The sequence below is a fragment of the Pipistrellus kuhlii genome, unplaced genomic scaffold (genome assembly GCF_014108245.1).
Source record: "Pipistrellus kuhlii isolate mPipKuh1 unplaced genomic scaffold, mPipKuh1.p scaffold_m20_p_18, whole genome shotgun sequence".
Classification (NCBI taxonomy): Eukaryota; Metazoa; Chordata; class Mammalia; order Chiroptera; family Vespertilionidae; genus Pipistrellus; species Pipistrellus kuhlii.
In genome coordinates this window covers 17,760,207-17,772,392 of record NW_023425493.1, presented here as the reverse complement: position 1 = coordinate 17,772,392, position 12,186 = coordinate 17,760,207, and the positions used below count along the sequence as shown (strand labels likewise).

At 49.7% G+C, this 12,186-nt stretch overlaps 1 protein-coding gene across 6 annotated transcripts in view; it reads left to right on the top strand.

The window, feature by feature from the left end:
* The first annotated feature begins 1,248 nt into the window (after positions 1-1,248).
* Positions 1,249-12,186, top strand: part of KIAA1614 (KIAA1614 ortholog) — a 35,326-nt gene continuing 24,388 nt past the window's right edge. For 4 of the 6 annotated variants that reach the window (XR_006741955.1, XM_045583161.1, XM_045583163.1 and 1 more), the window contains exons 1-3: positions 4,813-4,934; positions 9,497-10,425; positions 11,113-11,176. Coding sequence is in view for 5 of the 6 variants with exons in the window: in XM_045583161.1 (XP_045439117.1) it covers positions 4,828-4,934; positions 9,497-10,425; positions 11,113-11,176 (1,100 nt within the window). In the remaining variant the exon portion in view is untranslated. Of the gene's footprint in view, positions 1,712-4,812; positions 4,935-7,204; positions 7,911-9,496; positions 10,426-11,112; positions 11,177-12,186 lie in introns of those variants that run through there. The other 2 variants (XM_045583164.1, XM_045583162.1) reach the window with 2 other exon arrangements.

The following is a 12,186-nucleotide window of genomic DNA, read 5'->3' as shown; positions in this document are numbered from 1 at the left end:
TCCACCTCATTTCTCTTGTTACTTTCAAATCTTCTCAGAAATGACCCAACTCTTAGCAAGAGATGTTAGCAGTACCGATGTTAGCAATATCTTTTTGTCTTAGATATGGAAGAAAGAAAAATCCAATCCCCTTTTTGATTACCTGTAGGGTTCTACCAACCATGATTTTCACAATTGCTGTCCTGGAGGCAGAGACAAGCCCTGTTCCCAAGGCTACTGCAAAATGGAGCTGGACATTGGGAGAAAGAAGGGGCAAAAAGAGAGTAGGGAACTAGAGAGGTGAGCAACATCTTAGAGGTACTAGTAAACAGCCATGAACCGCACAGAACCTTTCCAGATGTGGCTGCTCATGAAGGGTGACAATTGGGCCCAATGCGGTGGGACTTTTCACATATGAAATCAGAGCTCACGTGATTGAAAATCCTCAGACATTGGCACTCCGAGAGGCTTTCTAAGAAGTTGTAAAGAATCCACTTTGGCCATATCCATGAGCCCACTGGCCTCCTGGGGACTCTGAGGTCTCTGCTCTCAGCTCAGTAGAGGTGGCACTCTATACCCAGTCTCAGCTGAAACCCTTCCCCAGTATGCTCTGAAAAGAGCCACTTTGTCACATCCACTTCACCATTAAACACATGCTTCTCCACACACCCTGGGTGTACCCAAGAGGCTACTTGGGGCAGCATCTGCCCTTGGAACACTCTAACCTCCCCCGGATCCAATCCACCTCTTCACGCTCTGCTATCATACTTTTAAACCGGTTTTGGATCCAACCTCTTGAGTCAGTAGCTTCTTACCTTTTTATTACTGGTTGCTCCTTTACGTACCCTAAGTTTGTAAAGATATTGTCCAACAAACCAACCATATTTATTGCATAATAATCCTCGTCCCCATGGCAACTGATGTCAAACTGAGTTGATAACAATACCAGTCAAATGCAAAGACATTTCTCATGGTAAATGTATAATTTCCTTTAGACTTCTTTAAATATTAGAAATAGTTTATGCTCCCCTCCTCATTAGGTGTAAGGGGACCACAAGTTGAGAAACTTCTGTTCTAAGGGCTAATGTTGAATGAGTGCCAACCAAGTCTTTTTAGTTTTCCCTTTTTACAGATGGGTAAACGAGGCTGCTAGTTTTTAAGGTGAATTGGCTTAATCAAATTGACAAGGAATCAGAGTGGAAACTGACATTTTTCGAAGTCTCCCCCTTTTTGGTCTCATAGCACTAGACTTTCTAAAATAAAATAAAGCTGGGATTGGCTGCCCTTGTCCTGAGGGAGCCTTTTCTGCGGATAGCCTGGACCTTTCGTGGTATCTAGAATTTGGGGTACAGCAGCTGCCTGCTCCTCTATGCTGGGTTGAGAAACCTAGGCTATCCCAGAAGGAATAAACCTGAGAGGTTATTAGGACCAGGTTATCCTAAAGTGTATCCCAAAGGGAAACGGCTTCTGCGGCCAGTTACCTCTGAGAAAGGCAGGGTTAAACAAAAGTAAACTGGGTTCGTTTTATCTTGTTTTCACTTCAGGACTTCCATGAACCTTTGAAATGTCCTGAGCCTAAAGATCTGCCAGGAGGACGAGATGACATACATTATCTGCCCAAACTTTCTGGACCTGAATTCTCTTTTTCATAGGAGACCTATTAATTCGTCATGGACCCTGAGGTTCTGAGGAATTTATTTTGGGACCTGTTAGTCCCGTCCAGCATTTCCAGGTGAGGAATTGACCAGCACTTGGTCCCATAAGTAGATGGAGCCTACCCAGAGCTGAATACCAGCTGCCAGATTCTAATCCTGGACTTTTCGAATTTGTATCTTTCCCTCCATACCTTGCCCATCATGTACCTTAATTTAATCCAGGAAAAAACTTTCCATGCACTGCAGAAGTGGAAGGAATTCTGCTCAGAGAGGCTGCTTCTGAGGTTCATCTGTGTCCTCAGCAAAGCCTCCCTGGTGGTGGGGGCAGGAGGGAACAGGGAGGCTGGAACCCCCACAGGAAAAGGCATTGCACAGCCTGGTGTTTAGAGAGGGTTTCGCTCCAGAAGGCCCCAGAGAGTGGTCGATCTGAGGAGCTAGTCTGCAGCGGGAAAGCCTGAGGGCAGCTTCCACATAGGGAGCACACTAACCTCCCCTGGATCCAAAGACTGGCCACCTTGGTGTCCCTCCAAGACCGCATCTCGTGGTGTAAGCTAGCTGGGGACTGCTGGTGAGAGCTCTCAGGTATCTGTCCCCACTGTGGCCTGGAACGATGTCTCTAGGGGGAAAGAGGATGCAACTGCTCTTCAGAGCTTGTCAAGCTCATCCCCAGCCAGAAGCAAGGAGTCTGCAGGGCTCCATGCTGACTTCCCCACTTGCTTGAGGCAGTGTTCAAAGGCTGCTGACAGCAAGATAAACTGACACTGGACTCCCTTTCCAGAGTCAGTCCAGAGAAAGGACACAAAAAAGATAGAAAATGAAGAGCTTGGGCTTTCCAAGGCAATAGCACTACCTTGCAGTTGGCCAAGATGTACTGTCTTTCCCCTCTGCCCAAAGCAGCTTCTGAGGCTCTGGGGAGACCTTCCCCCATCCAACACTGATCCATTCCACTTGGCCAGGTTAGACCTCCACTCACATGGTTAGCCTTCCTCCCTCCCTGCCTGCCTGCCACCAAAAGTATGTGTGTGTATGAGAGAGAGAGAGAGAGAGAAAGAGAGAGAGAGAGAGAGAGAGAGAGAGAGAGAGAGAGAGAGAGAGAGAGCGAGCGAGCGCAGCTGTCCTCCATGCCTGAGGTGGCACTCACATCCACCCTACCTCACCCTCCCAGGTGCAAGCCTTGTTTCCCTTTGGGCATCAGTGGGGTTGGAGAGGCTCTGACTTGAGAGGGAAGCATTCCTAGAGGGCACCCACCTGAGAGCCGCCGTCTCCCTGCTATAACTCAGCCAGAAATGTGGTTGCTAGGCCTGGAGCAGGGCTGGTGGCTGGGTCACTCACCAGCCTTGTAACTGTGGGCAGTTTCCTAGGCCTTCTTGAGTCTTACTTAGCTTCTTCCTCTGCAAAATCTGACTTGCATGGCTGTTGGGGGCATTAAAGAATAGGAGCTGCTGCTCTAACGCACATACTGGTGTCTGCCTTTCACAGAAAGAAGGACAGTATGAGGCAGATGGCAGTGTTTAACCTCTGTCCCTGCAGATGTAGGAGGGGAGAGCTATGGGAAGGCATGTTCACAACCCAGGATCCCAGCACTTCCATCCTGAGTGAAAACCTCCTTAGAGAGTTTCTTTAACAAGTAAAATGCATTTCCATTGTCCTCCTTACCAGTCTCTCACTTGATCAAGCTTATACCCAGAACTCACCCAAATTAAATGTTTGGGGTTTTCATAGCAAACAATCATATGATCTACAAAGTATAATGACTTTATGTACCTTTAAAATAACTATATATCATAATTATACTCATTTTAAATAATTATACATTTATAAAACTTACAGACCATTGTTAAATGAATGTGGTTATGCAAAGCATTCTTATTCAGTCCCTAATTTTGGTAGGACAGAAATGGGGTTCTTACCTGGTCAGGGTCAGCCTGCACTGCTCTCCAAGGCTGGCAGGCAGGCAGAGAGCCCACTAGGATGGGACAGGGACCTTCCTTGGAGATATGGCCTCCAGACTTAACTGCCTTTGATGATGCCTACTCACCCTGTATCCACCCTGACTTTTCCTAAACATTTGGTCTCAAACTGCAGCTTTTCAGTTCATAATCCTAATCATAATGATTGAGATTGGGGAAATATTTTAGTACTGTCCCTCCTCCATGCCTGCCATGTGGGAGGCTATCAACAGGACACCTGACTTTGACCTATCTCTAATCATTGTATCTTGGCCAAGTCAACTTCCTCATCCACAAAATGAGAACTATATTGAAGGGTGACTGTACCCTAAAGTCATGTTTGTGACAATTTTTGATCTCAAGAAAAAACAGAAAGTGCTTGGTACTATATTAATGATTTGCTTAAGACATATGAACTATGGAAAAATACATTAGTATAGTCCTCATACCAATTGTTCGATTAAAAATGACTTCACCCACCCAGTGTGGCTCAGTGGTTGAGCATTGACCCATGAACAGGAAATCACGATTCGATTCCCTATCAGGGCACAAGCCCTGGTTGTGGGCGCTGTCCCCCGTAGGGAGCATGCGGGAGGCAGCAGGTTGATATTTTCCATCTATGTTTCTATTTCTCCATCCCTCCCCTTTTGTCTCTAAAAAATCAATAAAAACATATTTTTTTAAAAATTACAATGATTTCAATGGAAGCTAAAATGTAGCTAACAAAATTCAACAATGCACACAGAAGTAGAGGCTGATGAAACCTCAGGGTGGTCCTACCATAATTAGGGACTGAATAAGAATGCTTTGCATGACCATATTCATTTAACAATGGTCTATAAGTTCTATAATGTATAATTATTTAAAATGAGTGTAATTATGATAGTTATTTTAAAGGTACATAAAGTCATTATACTTTGTAGATCATATGATTGTTTTCCCATGGCCAAGAAAGGAGCAACCAGAAAATTCAGGTTTCCCGTTGGACAAGCTTCATCAGGCAGTACAGCAGGGGAATGGCAGAAGTGTCTCTCCCATTCGACTTGCCCCACACACACCTGACTCTAACAGTGTGACCTGGAAGGACTGTTTCTCACCTATATCTTCATCTTAAGTGGAACCCAGTTTCCACATTCCACATACCTCTTCATTCCACATGCCTCTGAGTGTTGAGAGCATGAGGAAGAGTGAGGCTTGAGTTTCTATCCAGGCTGAGTGGAAGGTGGGCTTCCCTAGTTGTTCAAATGGAGGAAAAGGGCTATGTGATTGCTACTTACCATGTATTTGTGTTCTTCCTAGATTTCTCTCCAAAAGCTGGTAATGAAATGAGTCTGATACATAAGGATATAAGGTAGTTCCCCAGCCCAGAAACAAGCTATGCTAAAGGGGGTAGGCCCAGTGTAGACCACCTTTAAGAGATTTCCACTTCACAGGACAGAGTGTAAATTCCTCTCCTAGCCTCAGAGGCCCTAAGCCACCCTATGCTGCAGCTTCAGCTCTCCCTGTCCTTTCCCAGTTTCACTTTTACAGGTAGTAATAGTGAAGCCAGGCAGTTTCACACCTCATTGCTTGTGTTTATGCTAATCTCTCCACCTGAAATGTCTTCCACCCACCCTCTGTCTGGCTAATTCCTGCTGATTCTATAAGACCTAGCTCTCTGTGACATCCCCTCCCACCCAGCACACACCTCAGTGTGTTCCTGTGAACCCACCAACTCCGCTACCCTGCGCCACCCTCAATGGGAGCTCTTATACAGAAAGCTTATTACCTGCCCCTTCCATGCCCCACTTGACCAGAAATGTCTCAAGGTCAGGCTTTATGGTATTATATTTTGTCTTCCCAGTGCCTGGCACATAATAGGAGCTCAACAGATATTTACTGAACCAAACCAAATGAATGAGAAGTACCTCAGATTCACATGTCTCGGTAATTTGATCACATTCAGAGGACTTGCTTATTAGTGCTTTTAAATATGTGATATTTTAAAGCCTCTGTATAGATGTGACTCTCTTTTCCCTCTATATTAAGAGTAAAATAAATTTAATAAGTTAACTGAAGGTATTTATTTGCATCTCAGAAGGTTGGGGGGGGGGGCAGGTTTCTTTTAAACATTAAGCCTCTGCTGGAACTTTCAGAAACTTGCCTTAGAGATCATTAACTTCTGGGGGAGGGTTGGGGACAGGAGTCATGGAGAAGTTACCTCCAAGAATTTGAGTCCTGAGATGCCTCTGACAAAGGGAAGCAAGGAAAAAGATCTTGGAGCTGAACCGGATTAGTTCAGATTCTTCTCTACTTGCTGTGTGGCCCTGAGCAAGTCCCAAGAGATGATTTTACCTTGAATAGCATGAATAAGGAAGGCAGAAAGGCCACAGAAAGAAAAGTCCATTATGGCTGGGCTGCATATTTTGACTATTATAGCACTTCCGAAAATTTTTTGATTTTTTTTTTAAACTAAAGCGTTCCATGCTGAATGTGCAGAATACTGGCAGCACATACAGTGTGATGTGAGGGCCTCGTACTCCAGAAGGCCTGCCACTTACTAGCTCTGTGACCTTGGACAAATCACCTAAGGTCACAGAGCTAGTAACTCACTTTCCCCATCTGCAGAAAGGAGATAATACCCAGTACCCATCTTTTAAGGTTGCCCTATGAGATAAGGAATGCAGTGTGCTTAGCCCGATGCAGGTGCACAGTATGCTGTCCTAAATGGTACCCTATCATGAGGTGGTCAGTACCAAAGATCAGTGTGCCCTGTTGGAGAAACCACTTGCTCTAGTACTATGCAGGGGGAAGGGAGCTAGCTGCAAGAGCACTGGGCCCAGGCTCTGGAAACCACCTGTCACGAGAGCTGTGGGACCTTGGGCCTGTTCTGTATCACAGAGGGGCTGCCCTGGTTCCTAAATTAGCTCAAGGCTATTCTACCACAGCTTCCCAGAGAGCTGCTCTCAGGACTGGGTGTTTTGGCCCTGCCCACATGCCCCTCCTTCCGCAGGGGAATTCCTCACAATAGAGGCCTCTGGAAAGGACCTCTATTGGCCACTGCACCCTCATGGTGTGGTCCTTACTGTTGCTATGCCTGTCATCTAGATGGTGACCATAGCGCACATATGCAAACAGAAGAGAGAAGCTTGCTAGCTGCAGGAAAGATGAATGAGCACTTTCCCCTCTGTAGAGATTTCCGGACTTTCCCCGGTCCTAACTCTCTTGTTTCCCATCCTTTGTGAGAAAACAGGTTTGGAAATAGGCAAGGCTCCGGCACCTCCCTCTGGGTGGTGAGAAAGAAAGCTCCGGTTGGCTTGGGCCACAGATGCAGGTGAAGCTCTTTAACTGCTACTTCTAGGTCTGGAAAAAGTGATGCGGTGTCTTCAGGGGTCCCCCCCACCCTCACCCCCAGGCGCCTACCCCAGGGAGCTGGCAACGCAGGCACCAGGCTCTCCCTTTGGCAAGACAGGATGAGGGAACCCACCTCTACTCCGGTGACCCTCACGCCTCTGCAAAACAGAAATTAATGACCTTGACCTCGAAGAAAATGGTGCCCCAGGCTGACGGGGACGTCCTGTGGCAGAGGGCTCCGAACTCCCCTGGAAAAGCTGTCTAAACCAAGGGCATTCCTTAGCTTCACCCGGATAGCGGAGCCTCACTGGCAGCCTGGGGTGTAGAGTTACACGCATTCCCACGAAGAAGCTTGGGAAGAACGTATTGTTTTCTTAGCTTTTGCTCCCGTTGAGCCTCATCCCACAGCTGCGCTGCCCACAGCTGCCCCGGGGTCTGCCCCTCGCCACGAGGGGTCAGTAGGGCTAAGCACCCCGCGTCCCTGCGTCCCACGGGGCTCAGGCGGGTTCCTGAACTCAGCGGGGCCTCGCCTGCCCTCCCGCCCCTCTGACGTCTGCGAGACGCTGGCTCGCTCGCTCTCTGGGGCTCGGGCTGCTGCAGCCGGTGCCGAGGGGGCGAGGCCGGGCGGGGCAGGCCCCGCTGCTCCAGCCCCTTCCGCTCCCCTCCAGGCTGCGCTCCGCTCTGCTCCGCTCCGCTCCGCTCTGCTCTCCCTGCCCCGGCCCTGGAAGGCGCCAGGCTGGGCTTCTTTCCCCTTCGTGGCACAGCTACGAACTAGCAGCCGATGCCACAGCCATCCCTGCCTGACCTGCTTCCCTCCTCCGACCCGGAGGGAGGCCGCAGCTGGACCCCGCCCGGGCCCAGGGCTGACTGCGGAGCCGGGAGCGGAGCCTGGCCCCGGGGCCTGGGAAGGAGAGGGGACCAGAGGAGGGCTCGCTGGTCCAAGGATGGAGGGGATGGAGGAGCCAGAGGCCAGACCTGCCAGTGGGGGCCTTCAGTGAGTACGGAGGAGGAGGCGAGGAGCCGGCCGGCTGTGGGGTGGCGGGGTGGCGGAGCCGCGGAGCTGGAAGGGTTGGGGGAGGCCTGCCCTCCATGTCCATCTTCATTTCAGCCTTTCTGAGTTTGAGCAAATGCAGCACTTGGGCCATAGACTCACTCCAAGCAGCAGCACCTTCTGTTTCCCCAGGCCGCCGGCTATGTCCCGCTGGAAGGTCTCCCTAGATGGATTAGCTGTGGAATACAGGTCTAGAGAGTTTACCATCAGAAAGTTTATTTTTATTTAACCAAAATGACTCCCATTATATTCTAATCCCTTTTTCTCTGGATTGAACCTTAGAAGGGAGAAATCGGTGACTAGGCTGCAAAGAGAAAGTTGGTAGATCCTAGTTTAACTGGCAGAGTAGATGATCTCGGCCTTCTAAAGATAGTCCTTAAACTACACTGGCTGGAAGCTGGTGCGACATTTTGCACTGTGTGTACTTTGCTTTATGAAATGTGTACATACCTGAAACATGTATAAATTAAATTGTAATAAAAAAAAGTAGAGGGACTTGCCAATTAAGATAATTCTATGGTGACTCTTTAGTCAACATATGAAGTAAATAATTAACTCCTAATTTGTAATATATGTAAATATGGATTTTTATACATGCAGTTTATTTCAAGTGGGACATATCTAGATGTATGATGTTGAGGGAACATTTTCTCAGAGTGCAGGGTAAATATCAAGCCCTTATGGCCCGTATGTGAGCACAGAACGACTTGGTGAATAAAATCCTGTGCTCACTGACAGTCTTGGCAAGTCACCGAAGCCTGCTAGTCTGGATCATTCTCACTATAGAATAAGGGGGCCGGGGTTAAGTGACCACCGAGTGCTTTGGAAGAGTCATGGCTTTGAAACAAAAAGCTTTGCATTCCAAACCCGCTTCCCCTTAGTACCTCTGTGGCATAATCTTGCTGTACCTCAGGTTCGCAGTCTGAAAGTGAGGATCATAATGCTGTGTGGCTGAAGGATGTGAGGATTATTTGAGAGAGTGTGTGTTTGAAAGCACTTGCAGGCCTGCCTGGAGCAGATGCTGGTAGGAGCTAGTGACTGATCATGGCCAGCCTTTGAACACAGCACCATGCTGTGTCCTGTGGTTTGGAGGGAGGGAGTGTGATGTGTGTGTGGGGGGGGGAGGGGAGGTGGAGGCATGGGGCACCTTCCACCCAACAGACAGATCCCGAGGGAATCACATCTTCACTGAGATCACCTGTCAGGAAGACAAGAGCCAGGCATTGGGAGATCTGGCCTGGCTTTTCACTTTGGTCCACATCTGGCTTAGAATTAGTTGTTTGATGTTTGTGCCCCCTCTGTAAAACGGAGTTAGAAAACCCAAATTTAATAATATCTTTTTGTATCATTCAGTGAATTTTGCTTTCCAAAGTGCTTTCACATTATCTGCAGGATATTTATTCCCTGCTCTGCCCCCAGATTACTCTTGTCTGGACAGGGCTCAATATGAAGGCACTTTGGGGACCCAGGAAGTTGCTGGAGCTAGCCAGGTGTGGGGTCTAAGGAGCTCTGTCTATTTTATTTTCCAGAGAATCCAAAATAGAGAGCAGAATAGCCAGCTCCATGGAAGTGACCTCAGCTATGGAGAGAAGTGGCACTGAGTCACAGCTCAATAATGGACAACTCCCAAGACCCTGGTCCTGCCCTCAGGAAGACAGAACACCCAGCCAGATGGCCCCCCACCCTCCCAGGGCATGGGGAATACAGCCCCAAGGACCCTCGGTGCTGGAGTCCAAGGTCAGGGCCTTGAAGGAAAAGATGACAGCAGGCAAACAGGGGGCAAGCCCCTGCCTCACTACCCATGAGAGACCATCCCCCAAGAAACCCAAATGCCGACGAGTCAAAGGGGGTGGAGCCAGAGATCCATCAGCAGGGTCTCCCTTGCTGGATACGGCTGTGGTTCTCCATGCTCAGAACCCAAACGAAGGACAGCTGGACAACAGTGCCAATGAGAAGGAACTTGCCATGAATGGGAGCCCCAGACCTCCCAGGCCGCCCACCCCTAGGCTGAAGTGCTACAATGAGAGGAGCCTGTGGACTCTGCCTGACCATGAGAGGAGTCTGCTGCCAGGGTCCAGCTCTTTGCAAGACAGCCCCATCCACAGAGTCACTTCAGGACGACCTAGGGGCCCTAGACCTTGTGACAGAATTACCCACGTGCCCAACCTGAGGAAAGGAAGGTCATGCCCCTTTCAGGATGATCTATATTCAGGGGAAGACCTGGACAGCTTGTCTCTAACCTCTGAGGAGGACTTTGTCCCCAGACCAGGCCTGCTGGGGGGCCTCTGGAGAGCTGGAGACCTGGGGGCTCTGGGCACTGGGCGCAGTGCCTTGCCCCTGTCTGAACAGGTGGAGAGGAACCGCCTTCTTCTGCAGGAGATGCTCATTGTTGGGGGGCAGGGCCCCCCCAAGGTGGGAGTCCCAGCTCGGACTCTCTCCTGGGACAGAGCTGTATCAGGTGAGGCTCACTCTGCAGGTCTGGGTGGTGGGGACAGCAGAAGGGAGTCCAGAAGGAAAAGCAGGGGCTGGGGCAGGAGAGGGAGGTGTGCTGCCTGTCACCAGAATCATCAGGATGTCCTCTTATGCTTGGCTTTGACATAGATTGTTTACCTCCTCCCCCCACAGCCAGCCCTATCTGCTGAGTACCCCCATGACTCCCCAGGCCAATGGGAGGCCACCCTCTGTGCTTGGGGATGGCGGCTACCATAGCTTCTTTCCTGTGGCAAGTAGCCTCTTCTAGAGGCTCTTTGCATCTCCCTCCAATGATGTGCCCTCACCACCAAGTGGCTAAGTATCTTGTCAGGTGGACTGAACTCAGGCAGTAGCACCACTGGGCTGTGCAAGTGTTCAAGCCTGAGAAGACACTTCTGTCCCTCCTTTCCTTCCTATTTCAAGAGCTCACTCCTCACACACTCCTGAGAGAGGTCCTGTGTGGGCCCCTTAGCCCACGGAAGGGCCTACCACGGCCACTGTGACAGGCCATGCCTCCACCTCTCAGGTGGAGACAGAGGCAGAGGAGAGGAGCGGGTTTATCTGGGAAGTAAATGGCTTCTGGAGACACTTTTCTCCTTGACATTCATCAAGTGGCAGTGGAGAGCCCAGTTTCTGGCTCTGCCCTGATCTCCGCTTCTGTTCTGGGTCCTAGAGCAACCGCCCGGGGACATGGACTGGGACTCAGGCATCTCCCTGCAGGACTCAGACCAGAACAGGTAAGAACTCACAGTGCACCCTTTCTCCCTCCCTCCTCACCATTGTCCCTCCATTTACCGATCAATGGGAGAGTAGGAGACCTTGAGAAAGCACAAGGGCAGATCAGGGGACAGTGGGCCACTATGGATTGTCAACTCTGAGATCGAGTAGAGGGTGCCAGTCACCCCATGTCCCAGGCTGGGCCTGCCTGCTACTTCAGCAAAACCACTCACCGTGCAGAACATTGCAAAGGACGTGCTCTTGCTTTGTGGGATTCGGTTCCCCTGCCTGGCCTCAGTTTCTTCATCTTTAAAGCGGGACAAATAGTATGTGTGTGGTTGATTTCATAGTACTGTGTGAGTCTAAAAGGAAATAGCAGTTGTAAAAACCCTTAGGGAAAGTGTACAAATGCAAAGCACTTATTGCCCAATTCCTTTCCCAATCGAGGTGGTGTTCTCGGATCATGTATAGGGTCTCTCCTCCTCCAATCTCACCCTGCAATCCCACAGAGCTTGCTCTGGCCACTCCACCAGTGTCTTGGGGAAAGCGGGCACACTAAGTGATTAGGGGGGTGGGCAGTGTCCTGACTGGGAAGGATGGTCAGAGGACACTCACAGTGGAGGTTCAGGGGGCATCTGTGAGTCTGAGCTGCTGCCCACTGCTGTCTGCTCAGAGATTGGCCTGGTACATGTTTCACATAGCCCAGTGTTTGGAGCCATTTTTGCTCAGAAGTCAGGTTCTGGATCTTCTGGGCCCCTAGGATCAGGAGGTCATGATGAGTCCTGGGGGTGAGCATGGGGGAAGCAACACTCCTGTAACTCCCAGGATTCTCGGGGCTGTAGGTACACCTGAGGGCACCCAAGGCAAGAATGAAAGGAAGAATGACTGAGCCCTGCCCACCCTGCTTGTCCCCACCATTCCCCGTCCTGCCTACTGATTCAGATATAGGCCCAAAGGAAAAGTAGAGGTAAGCCCTCTTATCACTCCCCAAACCACCAAGACCAAAACTAGAAAGAAAAAGTAACTTAAC